This window comes from Mustela lutreola, chromosome 8 (assembly GCF_030435805.1).
Source record: "Mustela lutreola isolate mMusLut2 chromosome 8, mMusLut2.pri, whole genome shotgun sequence".
Classification (NCBI taxonomy): domain Eukaryota; kingdom Metazoa; phylum Chordata; class Mammalia; order Carnivora; family Mustelidae; genus Mustela; species Mustela lutreola.
In genome coordinates, this window is record NC_081297.1 from 30,592,549 (window position 1) to 30,620,385 (window position 27,837).

General features: G+C 35.9%; 1 protein-coding gene across 3 annotated transcripts in view; it reads right to left on the reverse strand.

The window, feature by feature from the left end:
* The window catches only part of ARHGAP12 (Rho GTPase activating protein 12), a 110,218-nt gene that overhangs the window by 12,512 nt on the left and 69,869 nt on the right, over positions 1 to 27,837 (reverse strand). For 2 of the 3 annotated variants that reach the window (XM_059184212.1, XM_059184210.1), the window contains 5 exons: positions 25,013 to 25,087; positions 16,138 to 16,199; positions 10,185 to 10,266; positions 3,449 to 3,550; positions 380 to 478 (listed from right to left, as the gene is read on the reverse strand). In XM_059184212.1, coding sequence (XP_059040195.1) covers positions 380 to 478; positions 3,449 to 3,550; positions 10,185 to 10,266; positions 16,138 to 16,199; positions 25,013 to 25,087 — 420 coding nt within the window. The remainder of the gene's footprint in view (positions 1 to 379; positions 479 to 3,448; positions 3,551 to 10,184; positions 10,267 to 16,137; positions 16,200 to 25,012; positions 25,088 to 27,837) is intronic. The other variant, XM_059184211.1, reaches the window with a different exon arrangement.

Sequence of the window (27,837 nt, forward strand, 5' to 3'; positions counted from 1 at the left end):
TTTACCTAGGGCCTGTCACCACCAAACAGTACTATTCCCAACTCATTAGTCATTGAATAAATACTAAGTACTAGAAACGGTTTGTCGCTCTTCTTGAAGAGAAGACCATGGATCTCATGGTCTTTTTAGACCAATGCCTCATGGGAAAATTATTTAAAATCCACTACTAGCAAGTATTCTATAACTGAGAATATTAAATCATTCACCAGCCCCAAGGAATTGCTAAACCACCATTGCCTTTCCCACCTCTTGTCAAAATACATATTAAAGAAGTGTTTATCACATATAAACTGGAAACCAGATATGCAATAACCAATTAGAATGCAGAAAAGAAAAACAGCTCTGAAGTAAAAAAAATTTACATAACTCAAACACATACCTGATTACTGATAGTACTACTAAGAACTTTAAACCAATCGTTAATAACCGTGTCATTATCAGACTGAATTAGCAGTTCTGTTCCTTGACGGGTCTTCAGCTTTAGAGAGAAAGATGAAAAAAAGAGGATGGTTAGTGCTTTCAACCAAATAAATGAAATTTATGTATTTTTAAGATTTGATTTTTAAGTAATCTCTACACCCAATGTGGGGTTTGAACTCACAATCCCGAGATCAAGAGTTGCATGTTCCACTGACTAAGCCAGCCAGGAGCCCCTAAATAAATGAATATATTCAAGCCAAAGTCCACAAAACCCCCGGCAGAACACTAGATGCCATATTATATTGAGTGATGAAAGATTAATGCACAGCAATGGAAGACCTTTTAATATAAAATAATCCCAGAGGAATTATTTTATAAAACATGAAGTTTTCCTCACAAAAAATTCTCAGTGAAAATCCAATAATTTAAGGGTCCCAAATTCCAACACATAAATGCCATAAACCTTGCTGAAATCTAGCATCCTGTATCATTAAAAAAGTAGTTCAAGGAACAAAGCTGTGCATTTTCCATTAGAACTGAAAGAAAATTCATTTGTAAAGAAATAAAATCTGTGATATTTTTATGTAAATCTGAGTGTTTTTCTCTCTCCAATTAAAATTAAATATAGAAAAAATATATGATAGTGTTAAAACTTTCATGATTTCCTACTTAATAGGCAAATAAATATAATAGCCTAATATAAAGAGAAGGCCCAGACAATAAATGTTACATCACTTTTGGGCAGAAAGTACTAAATTGTGTCAAATCATGAGCTAACTCATGTAGAAATACTACGTATTATTCTATATGAGGGCAGAAACTAATTTATGTAGAATTTCTTTGGTTCAAAGTTTCTTACACTGGATTGAGGAAAAATTTTGAGGTATTAAGAGAAAGCATTCCTCCTATTTTCTGGCTGGTAACTGTTTATTTTTCTTCCTTGTGGAACATATGGTAATGTTTCCCAAACAACATTCTGAAACATATGCCTCAAACATAGTTTCTAAAGTAATGTTTAAAAAAGGTATTCCACCAAAAAAAAAAAAAAAAAAAAAAAAAAAAAAAGGAAAAAAAACACTTATATGATATTTATTTGGGAAATACTAGATTAAAGAAAGCTAATAAACAAGATTCTCTCCTTCAAAATGTCTCAGGGCTTTGATACTCCAGGGTGCTCTGATTTTTTTAAGGAAAGAAAAACATCTATATCACTACCTACATTTATTTGACCATGGATTTGTTTTCACTCTGAAATCACGTATTAAAACTGCAAGGCTAATTCAGGAAACACTGACTTCCTTTCTTGTACTTCTTTCAAGAGAGTGAGTCAAACCAGTCAACCAATACTAAATAATCAGTGCACATAAGATAATCTCAGTTAGAGGTTCTTCCTTAAAGATAAAGAAAAATACAGTCTCTCTACTTAAAAAAAAAATAATCATCTAGTGGGATGAGTAATTTACAGATGATGGTAATGTAAGGTACACTAAATTAAATGCTATTTTAAAAGCATAAGTAAAAAGGCAGCACCGGTGTTGTGGTAGCATTTCTGATGGGTCTTGGAAGATAGGTTAACACTTGACAAGCAGAGACTGCCATGGGTCAGTACTAATAAAGAATAAAAAACACAGCAGGAAAACCTAGGTCTCACTTGAGAACCAGCAACTCAGGAACAAGACAGGAAAAGATGGACACATGAGGTTATAAAGGAAGGCTGGGTTCTGGAACACTGTTTGCAAAGACAGTCTGAGTAATTCCTCCCATCTCCACATATACACCCTTCCGCCATGTGCCTTTACTGCGCCCCCAACAACAGGAGAGCTCTATTTCCCCACAAACCTGAGTACTCAGCTGACCTTCTGACTGCTTTAGCCAAAGGAATACAATGATGTGTGACTTTCTAAATCTAAGCCTCAGGAAGTGTAGTAGCTTCCACTCTCATCCTCTTGGAAGCCTGGCACTGCCTTGTGAAGAAGCCTGGAGCAGAATCCTTGAGGGCAAAATCTTATAAAGAAGGAGGCCTAGCAAACTGCTGGCACTGATATCAGACAAGTGAACAAGACCATCAAGATCCATCAAGATCCGGGAGAGTCACTGAATGACTAAAGCCTCATGAATGGTCCCACATTGAGATCGGAATCACTCAGCTCAGCACAGGCCAAACAGAACAAACAGAACGGCTCTTTTCCTAAACTACTTAACCCTGAGGTAGTCTGATATGCTGCAATAAACAACTGATACAGAATCCTGTATTACAGGGAGGAGGAGGGGACTGTATTATTTATTTATTTATTTATTTTTATTTGAGACAGACAACAGAGAGGGCACGAGGGAGCACAAGCAGAGGGGAGAGCAGAGGGAAGAGCCCACTCCCCGCTCAGCAGGGAGCCAGACACAGGGCTTGATCACAAGACCCCGAAATCATTATCTGAGCCAAAGATAGCCCCTTAACAGACTGAGCCACCCAGGTGCCCCTACGGTGGTGGTGGTGGGAAGGTGTTAATGACAAAATGGAAAGGTCTCAATTTATTTTCCATATTAGATTTGGCAGGTAAAGGAAACCACCCCCCCCCCATTTTAAGATTTTATTTATCTACTTGTCAGAGAGAGAGTGAGCACAATAAGGGGGAACAGAGAGAGCGAGAGGCAGGCTCCCCACTGAGTAAGGAGACTGATGTGGGGCTCAATCCCAGGACTCTGGGATCATGACCTGAGATATGGGCAGACACTTAACTGACTGAGCCACCCAGAAGATCCAAATGAAACCATACCCTTGTTATTGTCGGTAGGGAAAGGCGAGATTATGGAACAAAGGCTCTTCATCTATAGTCTGAGATCCAATGACTTGTGCAAATGAAGCCAAGCTCTTCATGCCAGCTTCTTCTTAAATTATGATACCAAACTGGCTTAATGACCACCTTTCCCTTAATCAGTCACATTGAAATACAACTCAAAAGAATTCAAAAAGAAGAACATCCAATTAGTATAGTTAAGAATGTGAGTCATACTTAGAAAACAAACATATTACCTCAAATACATTCTTTTTGCTGGATTTATCCTTTGAAGCCATCTCCACTGTCGCCCCCTTTAGGTCCACTGTGAACTCTGGCTTGGACTGATTACTCCCAAACTTCATTTTAGAAAAAAGGAAAAATCTTTGTGATGTTCATGTACATGTGCATATCAAAAAGATTTAAGACCAATTATTAACAATAAACCAAATAGGCGATTACCCCAAATTTGTCTTTATTATAAAATAACAATTCCTACTTTAAAATTGAAATGTCTGTAAGATATGAATATATTGTTCATAGAAATGGAAATAAAATAGCTCAACTTCCATCTTAATAAGAAAAACATAAAATAAGGCCACACAAATCTTTTTTCACCCATCAGTATAGGAAAAAAAAAAAATTCCAGAAGTTAGACGAAAAACTGTTTTCAATGATGTACTATATACTGGTTAACTGAACATAATAATAAAAAAAAATTCTTTGTTTTTTCATACAGTATGGAGCCTTCATATGCTGGAATAAAGCCTAGAGAGGGAAAATGGATAATACTGTATTTGCAAATTTACAAACACATGTATTGTTTGGTTTTAGCAATTTTATTTCTTGGAATTGATCCTAGACTATATATGACTATAGGAAATAGTCATATACCTATAAAATAGGTAAAATGATATGTTCAAAAAGGCAAGGCAATATTCTTACATATGTATAAATAATATCTGGATTTGTCATATTTATGGATTATGCCACAAAACAAAAATTAATCTGGGTATCTGCAGATATCAAGAGCTTTTCCACCTAATAAACATTCTCTAATCCTGATTCTGTGCTTTCAAGAGTTATTTCCTTATCGACTATTTATGCTGTCAACAACAGTAACTTGTAAAAACAGAAAGCTCTAAGATCCATATTCTTTTATTCAGCCTTTCTTAGAAATTATAACTAAAGCCAGATGCTAATAAAGCCTCACCAATTTAATAAGGAACTGTGAAAAGAATAGGGTGGTTTGAAAAGAAAAAGCACTTAGCAAGCTATTACACTTTGTTAACCAGATAAGGAAAAGATTAGCAAGTAGCAGAAAATTATGTTAAAAATAGACTTACTCTGTATCTTGCCATCATTAAGTTAAATTTTTGTTTAGTCTCTTAACTAAGAATAGAAAATAGCATTCCTATTTACTGAAAGGTTAAGAGGTTTTAAAATCTTAAAGGGTTAATGAATTGTAACCTTAAGGTCAAAGATTTATTTTAGGAAATTTCATTTCTTAAAGTATTTTCAAGTAAAATTGTGCTTGTCATTGGAAATGGATCTTACTCATCAACCTGGTAAAATCTTGTGCACTATTTATAATGTCAATAGCTACTCAGTAGCTTCGCATTTAATAAATGGTTCGACTTCATCTGTTTCCTTTTACTTCATCTTTTCGGCTAGCAATGTGGTCTTAAATAATGTACTTGTAACAAAACAGTATTTAGAATATTATATTGAATTTATTAGTGAAATCAAAACAAAGTTTAAGATATTATATTAAATTTTCATTAGTGGAATCTTAATAACAATCACAAAAATTTTAACTTTTCTACAAAGTCTTGGCCTTTTTAAGTACTTTTGTCATTCAAAAGACATTAACCATAAAGCTACAATGGGCAAAGGTAAGTTTTTGAGTAAAAATGACATATCTCAAAAGTTATAAACCTCAAATGTGCACATTTAACTGAACTGAACTTGTTGCCATCACACGCTCTGTCAATGGTTAGCTATAAGCTAAGATACAAACAACTAACCAAGTACGACAGAGCAACCAAATACAAGTACAATGGTAGGGCACGGAATGCTGGTAAAAAATGCATTCAAAACGGTTGGCAAAATTTTGTGTTTGTTATTCATCCTTTTTCAAACTTTAGTCCCACTCTACCATACACCCTCCAATGTATTCAAGGCAAAGAAAATGGAATTATTGTGGCAAGGAGCATGCAACAAGAACACATACAGTGACAGCTGAAACAGGAGCAGATTTTACATATGCAGGCCGTCGACTGACAGAATTTTTCCAAGAAGAAAGCAGCGAAAGCAAGAACTCAGAGACTGAGCCCTGTTGGCAGAATGACTTGATGGAAAAAGGGAAGAAAATGATGATGTCATAATAATGCACAATGGTAAAATGACACACAAGAGAAAAGCATATGGAACTAAATGGGACACAAATACAATTCCACAAGCAGACACAACACAAAGCTTAACTTCCAAATATTTTTATAAAGGCCTTCGCATTTATATCTCAGAATATCATCTGACTCTTACTACATAAATTCATATTTGATTTTTAAGGTGAATGCTTTTTAGAAATTACATTAAACAAACTTGCCTTAGCCTATAATCACAACAGAAGACATGAGGGTTAATCAGGAGAATTGCATCGGGCCCACTGCCACCTTGCTCAGCCCACTACTCAGAAAACCCTGAGCTTCCTCCTTGTGACCTGCCGGGCAATGTCCTCTGGTATCCCTTTCTAAGTTCTCTCTGGGGAGTGGCCCTACCATCCAATTTGCCTTCCCCTTCCTCTAGGACAGTGGTTCTCAACCACGGGCAATTTTGTCCTCTAGAGGCCATTTGACAAAGTCTGGAGACGTTTGCAGTTGTCACAACTGGAAGTGGGGCTGCTTCTATCTCCTGCTAAATACCACAGCATTTATAGGAGGGCCTCCAGAAGAAAGAATTATCTGACCCAAAAAGGAGACAAATTTTAGAAATTTTGAAGTACATATAAGCAAACTTGAATAACTAGTGATATTTGTGAGGTGATTTTTCTAATACTCAAGGTACATGATGAATGATATCTGAAAGGGAACACAATATATGTCATGTCCTATTGTCACCATGCACTTGTCAGTCTTCCCCATTCCAGTGTAAGCCATGAAAACAGAGACCATGTTACTTACTTCTAAACTTTCAAACTTAACACAATGTCTAGAACAAAACAGGGTTTTATGTCTGTTGAACAAACTGGTGAAATGAAGTAAGAAAAAAAGCAAGTATGATTTATGCTATTGATACCACAATCTAGTAGATAATACTACACAGAAAACAACTGGAATGTAACCAGCCTAAAGGAGAAAAACCAGCTCATGGGATGATACAGCATCTATGTAAAGTGTATATTACGTGCTCGAGTTGCACGCTGCATATGTACATTTTGTTTACCCAATATTAACTACCCATGGAACCATACCTAAAATACAAAGCATGAATTATTTGAAAACAAAAACAAAAACAACTTCAAATAGTGTGGATGCTTTTGCTCAGTCTTCAGTGAATATATGAATATATGCTCGGGAGTGAGCAAAAGATTTGAGCCAGCTCTTTTTTCAAGTGGACCAAGATGTAGGTTTTGTACTACATATGAAAAATAATCTTTAAAGAACCAAACTTCTGCAACATGTCCCCTTAACATATACCAAACTCAAACTAATAATAATGATCATAATAACAACAACATAAACCAAACTCAACTGGAGGGAAAGCAATCTCTTCCAACCTCAAAGGTAAAAAATGGCTCTGCTACAGATCAACTAACACCTTCCTAAGAGATACTCAAGGACAATTTTCACTTATAGGTGATTTCTGGTTTTAGCTTTGATACCAGTCTTTAGAATCTCAGGTGTGATTTCACTATACAAACAGGATACATTTTACCTACAATAAATCCACTTGGTGACTGAGCAAAGAAACAAAACTATGATCTTCTTCCAAATCCTTTTTAATAATTGTAATTACAGAGTTAATTAAGAAGTCTCTCACATATTTCATCAATTTTTAATATTTATGAATGTTGTATAATGCCAGAATACATTAGATACATTCATATACTTTTATTTGAATAATCTTACTTGCTTTTACTTAGACTATTTAGTTTTCATTCCCTTCATAAGTGTTACATATGGAAAGAAAAAGCAAGAAAGTCTGATCTTTAAATATGTCATAAAACAAAAATTAAGAATTGACTGCAATAACCAAGCACTTTGTCTCCTCCCACATTTGTTTAGTTTTTATTAAGACTGTAAATACAGTATGACTATATTTTATTTATACTAATCTGAAATAATATATTGTATGATTCACAATATATTAATAAAATTTCATTTAAAAGCAAAAATTCAAATACTGAATGAATCTCCAAAATTAAAAACCCATTAAGAATTCTACAATTTCCAAATTGGCTAGCTCAGTGAATTTTAAACTGTGCTTCCCTACTGCCACATGGCAACAAAGTGACACAACTCTGGCTGATGAACAGACATACCTCAGACCCTTTGTCAGGATCAGATTTTTTTTTTTTTTTAAGATTTTATTTATTTATTTGACAGACAGAGATCACAAGCAGGCAGAGATGCAGGCAGAGAGAGGAGGTGCAGGAGGAAGCAGGCTCTCCGCGGAGCAGACAGCCCGATGTGGGGCTCGACCCCAGGACACTGGGATCATGACCTGAGCCAAAGGTAGAGGCTTTAACCCACTGAGCCACCCAGGTGCCCTGTCAGGATCAGATGTAATTGTGAGTTCTCAATTATGTAAAACCCTCAAGAGTGAAAACCTTAAACAAAATGCAACCAGCCTCTACTAACAATCAACATCTTCACATTTAAAAAGAAGTTTCTATTTTCTTTTAAAAGCATACAAACCTGCATACCTAAATGATGCCTCTTACCATAATGCTCTACTTTATTTGTATATACCACAACCTCCAATCCTTAAGTATCAGAAATTATCAAATCAATGCCCATTATCCAACTTTCTTTGGGTACTTTTTAAAATTTATTAATCTCTAACTGTTCTCCATTCTTCTTCTTTCATTCATTTCCTGCACTCAATTTCAAACAGAAGTTGAGCCATAAGTAGGAGGAAATAATTACATAACCCTGTAGGAATGCATTAACATAAATGAAAGTACCATATGTTTTACCTCAGGGGGAAAAAAGGAGAGACACATAATTATCAATTTACTTTAAGATAAGTGAAACCAAAATTTCAATCTTTAAATATGGAAAGCATATTACAGGTCAGTTCCACTGTACTGGCTAAACAATGAAGCAAATCAAAGGTAGAGTAAAACAGAAGAATCATTCTAGAATGTTCATTTTAGTGCCCAATCCAGAGAATTTGGGGGCTGCCACATCAAAGTATTTGTGGACTAACATGCTCTGTGGCATTCCTGGTTCAGAAGAATGTTAAATGGTTGCATTATAAATGCAGATGAGTAGAATTTGCTTGAATTTTATAAATAGATTTTTTTCATCAAATATAAGATCCATAGGTCCTGTTAATTTTAAAGCAACTCAGTAAATGTAAGAAAATATTGGTTAAGGTAGGATATATAAAGCAAATTAAAGACATTAGATTGATTTCACTTTAAATTTTACTTAAGCACTGACTTTTCAAACTCAATTACCAAAAAATTTTTTTTAAATATCCAGAGCATGGACTCTGGAGACAAAATGCTACCTAGATCTGCCACTTAGTACCAGCTATACAAAATTCAGCAAGCTCCTTAACTGTTTTATACCTCATTCTCTTAACTACAAAAGGGGAACAGGGGATGAGAAACAGTAGCTATATCAGACTTAAGAGAGTAATATATACATAATCTGCCCTTAGAACAGTACCTGATACATGAAGCTTTCAAAAAGTGTTAGCTGTTACATGTCACAAATTATAGTTTTTAGTATTTGTTTTACAAATTAACCAAAGAGTAATAATAGTAAACATTCAGATACACAAAAACCTTCAAAATCCCATGAGTAATGGGACATTTACTTATTCTTCTAAAAGCGGGCTGACATTATCTACAAATACAGACACTGGAATCACCAACGGGTATCCAAAGATCAGATCACAATTCAAGGTGGGGCTTGACTTATTTCTTTGCTTATTTTCTAACTAAATAGCTGAATTAGCCAAGTCACAAGCACAAAAAAGCTTTATAGGTATCCCCTGCTTTTCGAAAGTTCACACCACACCACTTTGCTTCTACAAAACACAAAACACATTGTTGTTTTTGCTAACCAAAACAAATCTGATGAGTATTTTCACTTTCATTAAAAAAGGTGAAAAGTGAAAACAGTGTTCGGCATTTGCTGTGCTGCGAGCAACTACGGAGCCAGCACATACCCTGAACAGCGAAGGTGGTCCACTAAGCTCCTTTTCAGGAAACCACACTCAGCATGTCAGCACCTCAGTTTTAACTGTGTGAGCATCTGTGTTTTAGCTCCTTTGGTGCATTGGTTAGCAAGAAATATCTTAAGGTATCAGAAAAGCCTAAAAGAGGTTTTTTTCTTGGTGGGGGGGGGGGCGGTCTGGGAATGCTCAAAAACTTTCTCATATAGATTAATGATAACTGCATCTTTACTTCACAAAGGTTTCAGAAGAGCACCCTGCTTTCGGACAGCAGGGGAAACCTGTAATACCCTGGAGCTTATTCAAGAAATCTATTTTGTTCTATAATGTCCAAGTAGTAACACCACCTTTCAGTTCAATGGATAAAATGGACTCCGTTGATTTTAATAATACAACTAATCAAATTTCCAACTAGCCTTCCTCTTTTGTTTCAATTCAAAGTGCATCTTTTAAAAAACTTCATTTACTTTTATTTGCATACTAGTTGTAGCTAGCTAGGACTCTGAAATACTTTGTGAAAATCAGGTACGATGCCATCAACGTAATTTAAATGTGTAAAGCCTTCAGAAAGAAGATACTTACCCAGCTTGTGCTGCTTCCTTGAGTTTTGGTGAAGAGTAAAGATGAACCTTGCAACACGGCCCAAGATGACAACCAGTTCTTTCTGTAATTATAAAGAGAACCAACTAGAGCTTTGCTATTCAGTTTTTCCAACCAAATTTAAAATATTACAATCTAGTTATCAATGTTGTCCACAATTTACATTCATTATTGAGATTCTAAGTGTTTTTATTGAGGATATACTGCTAATGGAATTACATTCATTTTATGATCCCAAGACGGACCATAAAGGCCCCCAAACAAATGAAGGTAATAGAGACACCTTATCAGAATAACTATATACCTAATTATGTTCACGTGGTAATCCAGCACACTGGATCAAAGGTACCAAACTACTTTGAAGGAACATGAATTGAACTCTGTATTTGGCAAAAATTATTCATTATTAAAAATCAGGCAAATGTGTCCACCTCACCTAATTCTTTATAGATACAGATTATTTTATATTTCTTGGATATCTCCCTTCCCCTAATAAGGCTATACCAGGTAAGTGGGAGATACTAGGCACCTAAGTAGATAGTAGGTATAATAAATTACATACTCATTGATCAGAGGTCACTAAGATGACGTTTCTTTTAAAATTTTGTGGTTTTTGTTTTATATTTTATATTTGTATATGTTTATATATTTGTTTATAATGACATACACAAATTGATTTTTATTTATTTTTATATTTCTTGGTTATCACCCTTCCCCTGATAAGGTTACACTATGTAAATGGGAGATACTAGGTACTATAAATTACATACTCACTGATGATGAGGTTACTAAGCTGAGGATTTTTTTAATTGTCTAAGTTATAAAAAAAAAATATAGATATCTATCTATCTATATATATATATATAGATATCTCAAAACTCTAAATATAAAAATGTATAAAAAGGAAGGCCCCATTTCTTCTCCTTCAATCCACATTGTAGAAAAAAACAATATTTACCTTATAAGAGAATTCAATTGATGGAAGGCTAAAATGAATGTCAAATATATATATGCATACCTTACTGCCAAACATACTGACAGTTTTGTGAAAACTCTATGGGCACTCAAAAGGAACACTTTCAGAATGTAGAATTCAGTAACTATCAATTAGACCTACTTTGTTATTTTCTATGTATACTTGAACTTCATGCATTAAAAGTGAAATAAGGTTTACTACTATTGAGTATTTTTCCTTTTACTTCCTATTGGTTTTGCTTTTGGTTGTTAATGCTACTTATTTGGTGAATGGCTATTCTTAATGATTAGATCTTTACTGTACATTCATGGTTTTGACCTGCCTTTTTTTTTAACTTTTCTGAATCATTTTTCTTTTTTTTTTTTAAGATTTTATTTATTTATTTGACAGAGAGAGACACAGCGAGAAAGGGAACACAAGCAGGGGGAGTGGGAGAGGGAGAAGCAGGCTTCCCACTGAGCTATCTCTAGTGGGGCTGGGTCCCAGGACCCTGGGATCATGACCTGAGCCACAGGCAGATACTTAATGACTGAGCCAACTAGGAGCCCCTGAGCCACAGGCAGATACTTAATGACTGAGCCAACTAGGTGCCCCTGAATCGATTTTCTGATGTCATTCATATATATAATATTTAGGTGGGTTTTGTTTTGTGCTTCAATCTGAACATCTTTATCTTTCAATAGAGGAAGAGAGTCCATTTACATTTATTGACACTGATATATGCTTGGGCCTTTCGTTATCATTTTGTAACGTCTTCCTCTTATTATTTTGTTTTGTGTGGATCTTAAGATATTAGAAAGGATTTATTTTTATTTGTAAGTTTATTTTATACTCAATCTTCTATTTCTATAGAGAACATCTACTAACTCCCTCCTCTGGAAAATGCTAAAATAAGTATATTTCCACTTTAAATGAACTTTTTTTTTAAAATTTTATTTATTTGACAGAGAGAGAGGAGGAAGCAGGCTCCCCGCTGAGCAGAGAGCCCAATGTGGGGCTCGATCCCAGGACCCTGGGATCATGACCCGAGCCGAAGACAGAGGCCCAACCCACTGAGCCACCCAGGCGCCCCTTAAATGAACTTTTTAAATTTAATTTTCAAATTAAGAAAACTGCAGAACTAGTCAATGTATCTAAAATTATTGGGTATTTGAATACTGAATTAACAACAGCTGCCTCAAAGACTGAAGTTCTTGTGTACCTGGGTTGCAAGCAGAATTAGTCACATTTTTTTCCTGGAAAAAAATAAAAATGACTGACGGCCACACTATGGTTATTCAGACTTGTGTACCTGGCAGGTAGACATTATCTCAAAAATAAATGAAGTGAGCCTGTCATTTAAATGATAGTATTTGTTGACAAAAAACTGAAGCTTTCAAAGGGAAAACAGAATTTTGGAAAACTTGGCATATCTGCCACTGTGAGGTTGACAATTTTCCAATATCTAATGACTCTTCTGATGATGTTACTGATTTGTGATTCTTTGATATTGTAAAACATGTCAACATTTGAAAAATCAGCAAACTTAGTGAACCAGTGTTTTCCAAAGGATCTCCAAGATGCTACAAAATTATGTACAGGTAGAGATAGTAAAATGCACCACAGACCGATGGAGTTTTTTTTTTTTTTAAAAAGATTTTATGTATTTATTTGAGAGAGAGAGAGAGAGAGCACGCGAGAGCACAAGAGCAGAGTATGGGGCAGAGGGAGAAGCAGACTCTCCGCTGAGCAGGGAGCCCAATGTGGGGCTCAATCCTGGGATTTCAGGTGCCAAAGGCAGACATTTAACCGACTCAGCCACCCAGGCGCCCCAGACCAATGGATTTTGAGGTAACCAAGTATGAAAAGTTCAATAACGGTTTTACTCAGTCTTAACTTGTGGCATTTTGGTGTAACAGAAAAATATATGCACTTATCTAAGGAGAGTATTAAAACACTCCTCCCTTTTCCAACTTTATATATGAAAGGGGGGATTTCTCTTCATATACACTTCAGCCAAAATAATGTGTCACAGAAACTGACTGCCAGCAGAGATGAGGTTCCAGCTGTTTTCCATTAAGCCAAATATTAAAGATTAGCAAAAATGTGAAACAATGCCACACCTCTCATGGAAAATTTCTGTATTGGAAATACAGGGGGTTTTCTTCATAAAAATGTTACTTGTATTAACATATAATGGGTTATCAGTTTTAAAAATTAAGAAACTTGAAATTTCTCAAATCTACAGCTATAAACTATACACACAAAAGTTCTTTGCAAGGGGCTCCTGGGTGGCTCAGTGGGTTAAGCCTCTGCCTTCAGCCCAGGTCATGATCTCGAACCCCGCATCGGGCTCTGCTCAGCAGGGAGCCTGCTTCCCCTTCTCTCTCTGCCTGCCTCTTGGCCTACTTGTGGTATCTCTCTCTGTCCAATAAAAGTAAATAAAATCTTAAAAAAAAAAAAAAGTTCTTTGCAATAATCACAAATGAAACAAGATGGGATCGGGAGGGAGACAAATCATAAGAGACTCTTAATCTCACAAAACAAACTGAGGGTTGCTGGGGGGTGTGGTTACGGAGAGGGTGATGGGGTTATGGACACTGGGGAGGGTATGTGCTATGGTGAGTGCTGTGAAGTGTGTAAACCTGGCGATTCACAGACCTGTATCGCTAGGGCTAATAATATATGTTTATAGAAAAATAAAAATTATTTTTTTAATTTTGTAAAAAAGTTCTTCGCATTTTGCAAAAATTAATCAATAATTTTTAAGAGTTTTTTAACGAGGTCCTCAGATCAAAATGTTTAAGAACCACTAATAGGAAACTAAAAAACTGGTTTGCTCAACTCTACATAAATAAATTTAAAGATGATGAAATGGATGATATTCTTAGAAAACATAAATCACCGGAAGTTTTCCAAATGAAGTAGAAAATCTAAAGGGCTAATTACCACAGGGAAAATGACAACAATGAAAACAGAGAAAGTGGCCAAAGAACTATCCGCACTACACATGCCCAAAAGGGAGAAAAAGGAAAAACAGACTCCATTCACAAGTGACTTCACCCATGGAACAATTTAAGGATCAAATAACTGCAGTATTTGTAAAGGTATTCCAGAGCACTTAAAAGAAAAATTTCCAAGTACTAAAATGTGACAAAGACAGGTCAGTTAAAGAAAATCTTAAAAACTTAACTATATGTAAATTTCAAACTCTTCTTTACACAACAGGCTGATCTCTGTTGACTATAAAATCATAGCCTTTTGGCAGTTCTTAAAAACTGGGGAAAATGCAACTTGCTTACAATTTTATTTTATTTATTTATTTGACAGAGAGAGATCACACATGGGCAGAAAAGCAGGCAGAGAGGGAGGCGGAAGCAGGCTCCCTGCTGAGGAGAGACCCAGATATGGGGCTCGATCCCAGGAGCCTGATCAGGAACCTGAGCAGAAAGCAGAGGCTTAACTCACTGAGCCACTCAGGCACCCCACAGAGTTAATTTCCTTAATTCATCAGGAGGTACCACACATTAACTAAAAAAGCCAACATCACAACAAACAGATAAAGGGGATGAACTGACAATTCACCAACAAAAAAAGACACACAAATGTCTTGGGATACTCTACCACACTGCAAAGTAATAAAAATTAAAAATATCATTCTCTAATCTCTATTAGCAAAGATAACAAAAGCAGACAACATATTGAACTGGCAAAGGTGTGGAGAAATCCACTGCTTCTGGAAGTATGAACTGATTCAATGCCTTAGAGCATAATTTAGAACACTATCAAAATGACTGCTGCATATAGCTTAGCAATTCCACTTTTGTAAAATCTATTCAACAGGGATATTTATATACTTGCAAATGAACTATGTAAGATCTAAGTACAATACTGTTTGCAACAGCAAAATAATGTAAACATTCTAAATGTCTAGCAACAGACAGGCGTATTTACCTACCATATGGCTAAATAACTAGCTACACAGTATATAACCATGGAGAACTTAGAAACAATGTGGCGGCTCCACATGCAACAAAATAGAACCAACTCCAAAATAAAACTGTTCAAAGACTGTGTTTAAAAAAATTAATCTATGCAGGGGTGCCTGCTTGGCTCAACTATTTGAGCATTGGATCCTTGCTTTCGGCTCAGGTCATGACCTCAAGGTTGTAAGAGCTAGCCCTGTGTTGGGACTGGCACTCAACTAAGAATCCACTCAAGATTCTCTCTCCCTCCCCATCTACTCTTCCTACCAATGTGCACACTCGCACTCTTTCTCTCAAATAAATAAAATCTTTAAAATATATATATTAAAAAAATTAACCATGCATATAGATACATATATATCGTCTATCTCAAGGAAAACACTACATCTCATTCACTTAACTAGTTACTTCTGGATAATGGAAACCATGGTTGGGTGACTGATTTTTGGCTAAATATTTGGTATATTTCATTAAGTGTACACTCAATGCTTAACCGAAACAAATTACTTATTTTTTATTTTAAATATTTCACTTATTTGAGAGACAGAGCGTGAGGATAAGCAGGGGGAGGGGCAGAGAGAGAGGGAAAAGCAAAGAAGTTCACTGAGCAAACAGCTTGACGTGGGGTTTAACCCCAGGACACTGGGATCACAACCTGAGCCAGAGGTAGACTCCCAACCAACTGAGCCACACAAGCACCCCTGGAAAAAATTTTTCAAATAAAGCTAATGCTTGCTCAGAATCCTCTGCTTTATCCCCCCTGCATTTAATATTACCTTAAAAAATATGTCAAGACAAAGGAAGACTTTCATACATTTTATGACAATACTACATACATTTTAGAAAATTTGAAATTTGAAAATTATGTGACTTTATGAAACTTTCAATCATTTCTACTAGAATATAACATACTCATAATAGATAACATACCCATAGCTTTTATTTATTTCAATCAAATAAAACATGTCAGAACGTTAATGGTTTTCGTACTTACCGAACCTTTTTCCCATTTTCAGTAATTTTTGTTACATTTAATAATCCATATTTTTCTTGGCCCTATGGAACAGAGTAATACCGTTTACATATCATTCATATAGACAATGAGGTCCAAATTCTTATATATGATGGAATCAAAATGATCTGGTACTTTAAAAATTAGCTTGGAAAAAGAGATTAGTCACTATGTAATGTGATTAGTTCTAAAGTATATTAGGAATACAATTTCCTAATACTTCTATATAGTTATTTTCAGTAATTTTGCAATTAGATCTTTCCTCTTCTCAAGTCCTAAGGTACTCTGCTATCAACTCAAATTTCCACATGAATACCACCTATCAGCAGTAGAAAAATGATTTATGACTTCCTGCTCAAAGAAAGAAATATAATACCATACTGACAAATATCATAAAAAGCAATTATCTACTTTGCTATTATTTTACAGCAATACAGTCTCAAAATTCTTTATGATACTAACCTGCTTTGTCAAATGTGGAAATAACTAGATAGAACAAATGCAATAACTATATTAATAAGTTACTCAAAAGTAAATGTTATTATGCATAGAACTGGCCTCAGGGTGGCATTAAAAATTCAATAATGCTTCATTAAATGTATTATCAGATGTACACTGGGGCTCTGCATAAACCAGATATACTAGTTTGCTGATGTCAAACACAGTGACACAGCTATAACATCAAACCCCATGAAGGCATGAGCCACTTTGCTGAGGTTAACGGTCATCTTAAAATTCCTCCAGGTAGAAGAAAGGAAACACTTTCTCATTGCTTTAGCTTCTGACATGGAACTGAATGTAATCAAAATGAGTAGATATCTACAGCAATCACCAATATTAGTAAGCACTGTGTGTACATGACAGAGCAATTATACTTCCACTGAAACACACAAACACACACACACGCAGCACATAGAAAAAATATCCCCAATTAGGATTTATTTTTATTTAATCCATACCTCAGCTATTTTCTCAATGTACTTCCATTAGAAAAAAATAAATCTTTCTTGTATGGGAGATAAACATAATTTGGAGTATTTTCTCAATAAGGTTTAAAAATAATGCTTGAAAATTTTGCCTAGTCTGATAAAAATTCTCATCTATAGACAAAGCTGATAAAGTATTAATATTAATTCATCTATGGTATACTGGGAACTTGGGGAAATCGTCGTAGGAAGTTTTATTGTAATTTCTTCATGAAGCATAGTATAGATCTCCTTAGATATCTAAGTCTGATGCTTCTAAGAACTGTGCCCCTTAACAAAAACATCAATCACACAGTTGTAAATATGTAAAAAATATTTACAAGATACTAAGTAAAAACATTCCTAATTTACTATCAGAAGCAGGAAGGAAAAAAAAACTCAAAGATACAGGAACTAAGTACAACATTAATCTGAGGATGGCACTGCTTATGTGAGCTAAGGAGCATGGGAATTAAAATAGCAGAGGAGTGGGAATCAAGTCTACAGAAAATGCTGAAGCTACAACTGAAGAGGACAAAAGAACTGAGGCATGAAGGGAATACAGAAGAAAAATGGAAGGGATAGCAGTAGTGACAGATAAGCTTAAGGATGAGAGAGACATTCTAAATCAGGGATTCTTTTTTTTTTTTTTTTTTAAAGATTTTATCTATTTATTTGACAGAGAGAAATCACAAGTAGATGGAGAGGCAGGCAGAGAGAGAGAGAGGGAAGCAGACTCCCCGCCGAGCAGAGAGCCCGACGCGGGACTCGATCCCAGGACCCTGAGATCATGACCTGAGCCGAAGGCAGCGGCTTAACCCACTGAGCCACCCAGGCGCCCCTAAATCAGGGATTCTTACCTGAGTCAATGGATGGACTGAAACTGGTACAAAATTGTGCGTGGATAGTATATACATTGTTCAAGGGTCCAGAACGCTCATGAAATTCTCACAGGGATCAAGACGCCAGTACTACTGCTCTAAGTACTAAGCATTCTAATTTGAACATAAAATAAGGACAAAATTTGCCACATTCAAAATGTAAAAACACAAAAATACTTAGCATACATGTTAAGTGTTATGAGAAAGGTGTATCTAACTTCACCCAAGAAACAGAGGGAGTGAAGAAGATGGCTTCCTGGAGACTCCTGAGCTAAGGAATGGGGGTTAGCTAGATGATGACAGTGAAAACAACAAAGTACAGAGGTACAGAAGTGAAAGTGAGCCGATCATATCTGAGGGTCTTTAAGTTCCCTCAAAGTAACGGGTGAGGTGAAGTAGCAAATGAGACAGTGTAAAGAATGAACTAAGAAAGGGTGGAAAGACTGGAAACCAACCAGAATACATTCTAGTAATTACCACAGGAGATGGTGAAGGCCTGGGCTAGAGCAGTACCCAAAAGCAAGTGATGAGGAGCCAAATTTGAGAGATCCAGAAGACAGAATTAACTGGGAGTGGGTAGGAGGGTAAGAGGGAAGCTCTGAGGAAAACTCCCAAGCTTGAACAACTAGACAGATGGTGGTATCTCAGTTTTAATGAAGTTTTCCCAGACCACTCTTAAGTGAGAGCTCCTCTACCCCTCCCATTATTTACCACTGCCCCCAATTTGGTTCCTTCATTGTACTTAATGCAAAGTACAATTAGGTATCTTTTATTTACTATCTATTTCATAGGGCTATACACTGAGACCACATCTGCTGTGTTCATCAATGTATGACAGGTATCTACAGCATGTAGTTGATGTTCAATACGATACATAGCTGTTAAAGTAATTAACCAACCTATTAGCAGTGCTATTCCAAGAAAGGAATACAAAAGAATGCCAGTCAGTGATGGAGAAAATAAAGCTTTAACTTTTAAACACTTAAGTTTCTGAATTTGATATAAAAAGTGCTGAACAGGCAGATGAATAATAGAGGTTTGGCTATACAGGCTATACAGGTGAGAAATTTGGGGAAAAATTTGGACAGATTTTGAACATGCTATTTGGTGTACTTTCACTACTTAATAGGATTCAAAATCAACCAATGTTTTTGTGCTGCTTACTAAAAAAACCCCTTAAAAATATCTTGTTAAATCTTACGAAAAATGGGGACGCCTGGGTGGCTCAGTTGGTTAAGCAGTTGCCTTCGGCTCAGGTCATGATCCCAGGGTTCTGGGATCGAGTCCCGCATCGGGCTCCTTGCTCGGCAGGGAGCCTGCTTCTCCCTCTGCCTCTGCCTGCCTGTCTACCTGTGCTCACTCGCTCTCTCTCCCTCTGTCTCTGACAAATAAATAAAGAAAATCTTAAAAAAAAAAAAATCTTACGAAAAATGCCCATATTTACACATTAATATTTCTTAGTCTAAATACATTTGCTACTCCAAAGGAAACTTCATACTGAAAATTAGCAGAAATGTTTTAATAAGGACTAGCAAAATATGGTCAAATTTTAATCAAAATGACTGTACTTAGATTACCCTATCCTAACAGGGTAAGAAAACAATAAGATGTTAGTTTTATTAAGTAATCTGAGAAAACTTCTACAGGCTCATAATAACTTTACAGGCTCCAGAATTTTTTTTTTGTTTGTTTCCAATGTGAGGCTTGGAATCATGACCCTGAGAAATCAAGACCTGAGCTGAGATCAAGAGTCGGCTGCTTAACCAACTGAGCCACCCAGGTGCCCCTGCAGATTCCAGAATTTCTAATCAATGTTGCATACATTTAGTAAAACAGGAATTTTCCCAATTTGGCTAACAATTATTATATACCAACATCAATGCAACCCATCAAAACTCTTATCTTCAGTTAATCATGCAATCAGTATTTTTTTTGTAATAAAGAGTAAGAAACTTTGCACGGTGATATCATTTGAAGAACAACCAGGTGAAGAAACTTCCAGAACAGGTAAGTTGACAGGGAGAGAAAACAAACTAGTGGTTGCCAGGGGAGAAGAAAAGGTGATAGGGAAATGTGGAGTGGATGCTTAATAGGTATGGGTTGCCCTCTCAGGTAATGAAAATGTCCTGAAGCCAGGTAGAAGTAATTGCTGCACACGATGACACATGATGCTGTATGTCATTTGAATGTATACTTTAAAATGGTTAATAACAAATTTTCCATTATATGAATTTCACCTCAATAAAAAACATATATTTTAAGGGCACCTAGGTGGCACAGTTAAGCATGTGACTCTTGAATTAGGATGAGACCATGATCTCAGAGTCATGAGATTAAGCCCTGTGTCGGGCTCTGTGCTGAGCGTGGAGCCTGCTTAAGACTCTCTGTCTCCCTTTCCCTCTCTCTCTACACACCTCTTCTTTCTCTTTCTCTCTCCTCTCTAAAAAAAAAAAAATTAAAAATAATATACTTTAAAGAACTAGTTTTTTAAAAAATTAGATGTCTAAATCACATTTTTTAAAAAGGCTTAATGAAAAAAATCAGCAAATATGTCCATGATACTTTTGCTAAAGAAAGCGTTAAAACATTCTTTTCTCCAATGCGTTTTTTTTTCTCTCCAATGCATTTTAATACCATAATTAGGGAATACAGGGTCAAAAACTCAAGTTTCCAAATTATATATTCTAAAATTTTATTCAGTATGCAATGAATAGAAACTTCAAAATGCATATTTATCACGAGTATTGCTCAGCCATGAAAAAAGAATGAAATCTTGCCATTTCCAAGGACATGGATGGAGCTAGAGAGTATGATGCTAAGCAAAATAAGTCAGAGGAAGACAAATACCATATGATTTTACTCAGATGTGAATTTTAACAAAATAAAACAAAGGGGAAAAGAGAAAGGCAAACAAAGAAACAGACTCAACTGTAGAGAACTGATGGTGAGCAGAAGAGAGACAGGTGGGGAGATGGGTGAAACAGGTGACGGGGATGAAGGAGGACACTTGTAAGGAGCACGAGTGATGTATGGAAGTGCTGAATCACTATACTGCACACCTGAAACTAATATTACACTGTACGTTAACTGCAACTTAAAATAAAAACTTTAAAAAGATAAAATAAAATGCACATCTGCCACAGACACACTGGAACAAACGGAGACCGGGTTCTTAGATCAGTCCACAAAATCCTATTTAACCCACAGTGTGCTCATATTGTACATAAATAGAACAATGAGCTTTTTAAAATATGCTGGGTATTTCAAAAAAGGATTTGAAGGGGCCATGAAAAATAACAATAATGCATCTGAAAACTGCAAATGAATCCAAAAAAATAAACATGTTTAAAATTTATGTTAAGGGATGAAATTTTAAATCTGGCTTGATTAGAAGAGATTACATGAAAACATCATGCTAAATGAACAAAGTCTGTCAAAAAAGACCACATATTATAGGATTCTATTCTTGTGAAATGTGTAGAACAGGCAAATCTAGTGAGACAGAAAGTAGATTCCTGGTTGTTCAGGGCTTGGTGAGACATGGAGGTTAGACAGGTGATACCAAATAGAATGTGGCTTCTTCCTGAGGCGATGAAAGTGTTCTAAAATTGACCGTGATGATGGCTGCACATATCTGAATATACCAACAACCATTTAACTGTATACTTATGTGGGTAAATCATACATTTTAAGAATTACATTTCAATAAAGATTTTCATAAAAACAAAACAGAAAAGACTGAAGAGGCAGATGGGCAATCTGCAGAGATTTTAAGATGGCATCAGATAGCTAACATGGATTACACTATTTTTTTTTTTAAGATTTTATTTATTTATTTGTCAGAGAGAGAGCGAGCGAGAGCAAGCACAGGCAGACAGAGTGGAAGGCAGAGTCAGAGGGAGAAGCAGGCTCCCCGCGGAGCAAGGAGCCCGATGTGGGACTCGATCCCAAGACGCTGGGATCATGACCTGAGCCGAAGGCAGCTGCTCAACCACTGAGCCACCCAGGCGTCCCAACACTATTTTTTTTTTTTAAAATGACAGCCTTTTTGGATCTTTTTTTTTTTTTAAGATTGTATTTATTTATTTGACAGAGAGACCATAAGCAGGCAGAGAGGCAGGAGGAAGCAGGCTCCCCACTGAGCAGAGAGCCCGATGCGGATGCGGGGCTCAATCCCAGGACCCTGAGATCATGACCTGAGCCGAAGGCAGAGGCTTTAACCCACTGAGCCACCCAGGTGCCCCCAGATTACACTATTTTTATTCCTAAATGTGTAGCTTCCTTTTTCTTACCACGAAGGCTTAGGATCTTAACGCACAAAGAGGGAAAAGATATCTCCTTGTATGAACTGGGTAAGAGTGAGAAAAACAGGTGAGACTCAGGGGAAACACAGTACAGAGGGAGCAGAGGGCCAAGAGAGGGAAAAGTCAAAGAGGGAAAAAGCCTCAGCATGGAGGGGCAAGACAGCAGGGAAGAGGTGCCCTCTGCAGTGGAAAAGCAGAGTTGTATGTTTATGTGAAAAAAAGAATGGACTCAGTTAGAATGAACAAAAGCTGATTCATCTTTCACTCTAAGACAAAAGAATCAAAGATACTGGTTAGGCAGTTCCCTGTGGTGGCCAGCAGGGGGTATCGTGAATCCAGGATGGTCCAGTTACTGTCAAATTTGAGAAAAGGGGTAGATGGTTTGGGAAATAATTTGCAAACTGTCTTTTTAACTCCATGTGGAACAGTTGCAAATTCATGTTTCTAGGCTAACCTAGAGATTCCTTTTAACCTAAATGTAAATAATTTATAAAAGTTTTCCTTAGCAATTACGTATTACCCATATTTAAAATACGTTGGAGAGGGTTTCTTCTTTTTTCTAGATGCACTGATAGAGTATTGCAGTAATACCACCTTAGACGGATACAACAATTGTTGACAGCACCACTAAAATCATGTTCACTTTTATGTTTAATGTTTTTGTACCCAAAACAGTATTAAATAATGCAAAAGACAAAAAAGAGAAAAAGAGTCACTATCTATCCTTTAGTAGGAGTTTAAAGCCTTCGGAGGGAGGAGTCCCTGAGGTAACATTTATAAACACTATCTAATAAGTGACTTAGAAACATAGGAAAAGGGGGCGCCTGGATGGTTCTGTGGGTTAAGCCTCTGCCTTCAGCTCGGGTCATGATCTCAGGGTCCTGGGATGGAGCCCTGGCATTGGGCTCTCTGCTCGGCAGGGAGCCTGCTTCCCCATCCCCCTCTGCCTGCCTCTCTGTCTACTTGTGATCTCTCTGTTAAATAAACAAATAAAATCTTAAAAAAAAAAAAAAGAAATTCAGGAAAATAAGAAGAGATCATTATTATGCTAAGGTTAGTCTGGCAAGGCCTCTTAAAGAATCAGTCTTAAAAACTTTTCTAACTTTGGGGTACCTTGGTGCCTCAGTCAGTTAAATGTCTGCCTTCAGCTCAGGTCCTCATCCCAAGGTCCTGGGATAGGGCCCTGCATTAGGCTCTCTGCTTAATGGGGGGCCTACTTCTCCCTCTTCGTCTCCCTCTCCCTACTGCTCCCTCTTGCTTGTGCTCTGTGTCGAATATTAATGAAATCTTTTTTTAAAAAATTTTTTCTGAGTTTAAGTGTAAAAAGCCAAGGACAATTGTAGGCAGGGGGAACTCCCTGAGCAATGTCAGAAGGAAATGTGTAAAACATGTGATATGAACCATAAAAGATCTGATTCTGTTAGGGAAAGGACAGAGAGAAAATTCAAATGACTTTTGTGAAAAACTTTGCCTCTAAAAAAATCAGAAGTATCCCATAAACAACTCTATTACAGTTTTACAAAATAAGGAAGTAACAATAAAAGTTTGTCTTTTAAAAAGCTTTAAAAGTTTCATTTATTCATTCAATATTTACTGAACAGCTAACATATGGTACACAGTAGTTATGGAGCTTATTCCTGCTCTAATGAAACTTTTCTTTTTCTAGTAGGGAAGACTGACACAAATAGAGGGTTTGAGGTTTCCACAAGAAATAAAAAATGAAAAGTGCTATTCTACTTAATAGAATCAAGTAACATATAATTATATGCTACAAAGAGCATTACAGAGAAAACTGACCAAATCTAGAAGATTCGAATAAAATTCTCTGGGAAAGCTAAGTCTGCACCGAACTCTAATGAATGAACAGAAGTTAACAGGCAAAGATGTGGGAGAGAAATGGTTCAGTGGATAGAAGAATGCCATGTGCCAGGACCTTGAGCTGAAAAGTAGGTTCTTTTGAGGAAAGAGATACAGTGTGGCTGGAGGAAAACAAGCAGGGAGGCAAGAAGAGGACACAAGTAGGAAGTGAGGCTGGAGAGGCAGTCAAGAGCCAGCGCTTGCTCAGTCTTACAGTCCTCATTAAAAATTCTGGCCTTCATTCTGAAGGAGAAGGAAAGCCACTGAGGGGGTATAGCAGAATCAGCCAACTATAGGAAAGACGCAAGGGACTACAAAGATACCAATCAAGTAACTTTCACCCAAGTTAAACCAGGTTTCTAAAGTCAACTGGAGATTTTCAGTTTAGGGCAAACTTACAGCTGAGCTACAGATCTCTAATATCCACCTGGCATGGACTGGGTACTGTTATTTTAAAGTACAGAACAAAAGTGGTGCCTGTGGTCATTAAGAAGGAGGGAAACTGCTTACCTTTGGACTGCGGGCCTGAGGAAAAAAGATTAAAGTAGAATATGATAGCATTTTCCAGGGATTTTATGTTTATTTTTAAAAACCAAACATGAATGTCACTTGCAAATATGGTATATAAATTAATCACAGAGATACCTTATTTTGCATAAAAAGGGGCTTTTAAGTCTCTAAAACTGATTAAATTCTTAATTTAAACCTATCTTAATGGTTATTATCTGGAAAACCAATGAAAGTTAATAGAAGCCCAAGAAATATTTATACGTTACATTTACAGAAAATTAACTTATTGAAACTGATTGAAATAACTGGACTATATTATACTATAGGCTATCATACTAACTGTATCTTGGTGCTTTGGTGAAGAGGGAGAAGACTCATTTTCAGGAAAGCAGGGTTTTGAGGCAGTTGGAGATTCCTACAAGAAATAAGTAATGAAAAATGTTACTCTATTTTATATCATTATAGTTCTCCCTCTATTCACAGTGGGAGAGCTTAATAAGGGAAGCTCCGAAATTTTTTTCCCTAATTATTTCCTTTCAATATTCAGCTCTGAAACTATTATGGTACGGATTTGCAAACTACAGTTGTCTGAAGGTTTATGAAATATGGTGTATTTTACACTCATTATAGTTTAATTTAAATACTGCATACAGGGACGCCTGGGTGGCTCAGTTGGTTAAGCAGCTGCCTTCGGCTCAGGTCATGATCCCAGCGTCCTGGGATCGAGTCCCACATCGGGCTCCTTGCTCAGCAGGGAGCCTGCTTCTCCCTCTGCCTCTGCCTGCCATTCTGTCTGCCTGTGCTCACTCTCTCCCCCTCTCTCTCTCTGATAAATAAATAAAATCTTTAAAAATAAATAAATAAATAAATAAATAAATAAATACTGCATACAGAATTACTCAACAAAAATAAGGCATGTTGCCTTAAAACCATGACGTTTTATCCTTGAACTGACATTTAAATGGGTAAAATCTAAACATGCAGGGATAAAAATGTAATATCACCATACGAACTGGGCTCTTAGTGTACCATGAACACCAGGGACTAGGTAAGCCAACAGCCACAGGAATGACAGGCAACCGCCAGAAAGAGAACTTCATTTAAGTCAATGGCTACGTAAGACACTTAATTAAACTGCTATTAATATTTAAAGTAATTTACAGGTAACTTTCCAATTATTAGAAAAAATGAGATTTTTTTCAAATGCAAAGAAGAAAATTTAATAAGTCACCAGAAAAAAAAATCTTTTAACACCTAAGCCTACAAAAATATATAATAGGAGCAAATTAATAATGTGTTTTTTAAAAGCAATTCTACTTTGTCAGTATTAAAACACACTATGTGATTTCTACCTCAGGTGTTTATAAGATTCATTATAGAGGACAAGACTGAAAAAACACATTTTTGGCACCAACAGCCAAATCTTTTCTATTCCCCTAAATGCTTTGCATAATCTCATGAAAAGAGAATTAGAACAATCATAGGCCAACACCTCTTATTTTCTTATAAAACCAAATAATGCCTTTGCATATTCATCTCCACATTTTTATCAATCTACTTTACCATACTTATGAAACTGGACATGGTACTGTTAACAAATCTGGATATTCATATTATATCACGATATACAAGCCATTAACACATCCATTCACTTGGAAAAAATAAGTCTTCAGGTTTATACCATATAAAATTTGTAAACACAAAAACTAGATAGTAGTGCAAGTTTACTGGGAAATCCTTGAAGGTAAAACCTTACAAATCAAACATCCAAGGCCTATACTACTAGTGAAGAAAACATTAAAATGATATCAAATTATATCTTTGCCAAAAAAATTACACATAATATCCAAATCTAGTATACCCTCATTTTAAGTATTTTTTTTCTGACCACTTCAGATGTTTCACTTTTTAATTTCTTGACTTCTAAAAGTGCCTAATATTAAATGTTTGGAAAAAAGATAATGACCCACAAAGTAGAAAATAAGTGAATGGTAATCACAATTTATTTTTCATGGGATCATCAGTCCTACAGAAATAAAAACCACAGCAAATAGAGAATAATGTATATACAATAATTATAATTACTATAAACAATGATTTTACACATATATTTATATATATTTATAAATGTATATGGATATATATCTTAAATGCCTACAACTAGCAGATTTTAGTAAAAACAATACCTAGGCAGAAACAGACGCACCCACACATCTACACACACACACACACACACATACACACACAGATACACACATCTACCTCCTCCAGTGTAGTCTGACAACTGAATTAGGACTTAGATAATCAGTTTGTTACATAGTAATAGGCTTATTACATTTCAAGTCACAAACCCTTTAACCTTTATCATACATTAGTCAGCGAGTTTGTTCAGGTACAGTCCTTCTTTCATACCTCAGATCTTAAAAACATATACAGTAGGTGGTGATAATAAACAGAAAAGCTTGCTTGGTGAATAACCACCTAGGATTCCATTAAGGTTAAGGCGCAGGTTTAAAAAAGAAAAAGAAAAAAAGATATTTCTACCAAAAATAAGTAAATCTCTGTTCTCAAGAAAATCATGCTCCCATAACTCTGACTCAGATTGAAAAAAAAAAAAAAAAGAAGTCATGAGAACTTCAGGTAACTTATTCTAATAAAACACTGAAAATAAATCTCAAAAAAGATTTTAAAAGAGTAAGAAATTTTAAGTCTACATCAGCAAAATAATCATCCTTTTTGTTCCAAAATGAAGAGGCAGTGGAATTGGAATGGCTTTTGCATTAGAACATTATATAGGACATTTACAAGCCTGAGTGCACTGAATTGTTAATTTTGTTCTTGGAGTTAAATGAATTTTCTGTTAAAATCTCTAGGAATCTTAGCTACTCATGTTATTCTTAATGCTAAAATATTTTCACGTTTTCTTCAATGTCAGATTCCAGACTTTCTTTTCTTTGATATGCCCTCTACGTTCAAATCACAAAATATCCTTACAAAATATAAATTACAAACTGGTCTACTACTTGCATTGTGGTTCTATTAGTCTATCTCATATGTGTAGACTGTTTCTACAGCTGTGCAAAAAGTCTTCCATTTAATTTCACGAAAACCAACATTATAGTCACTAAAAAACAAAACAAACTTGTTTTGACTGATGTGAGATAA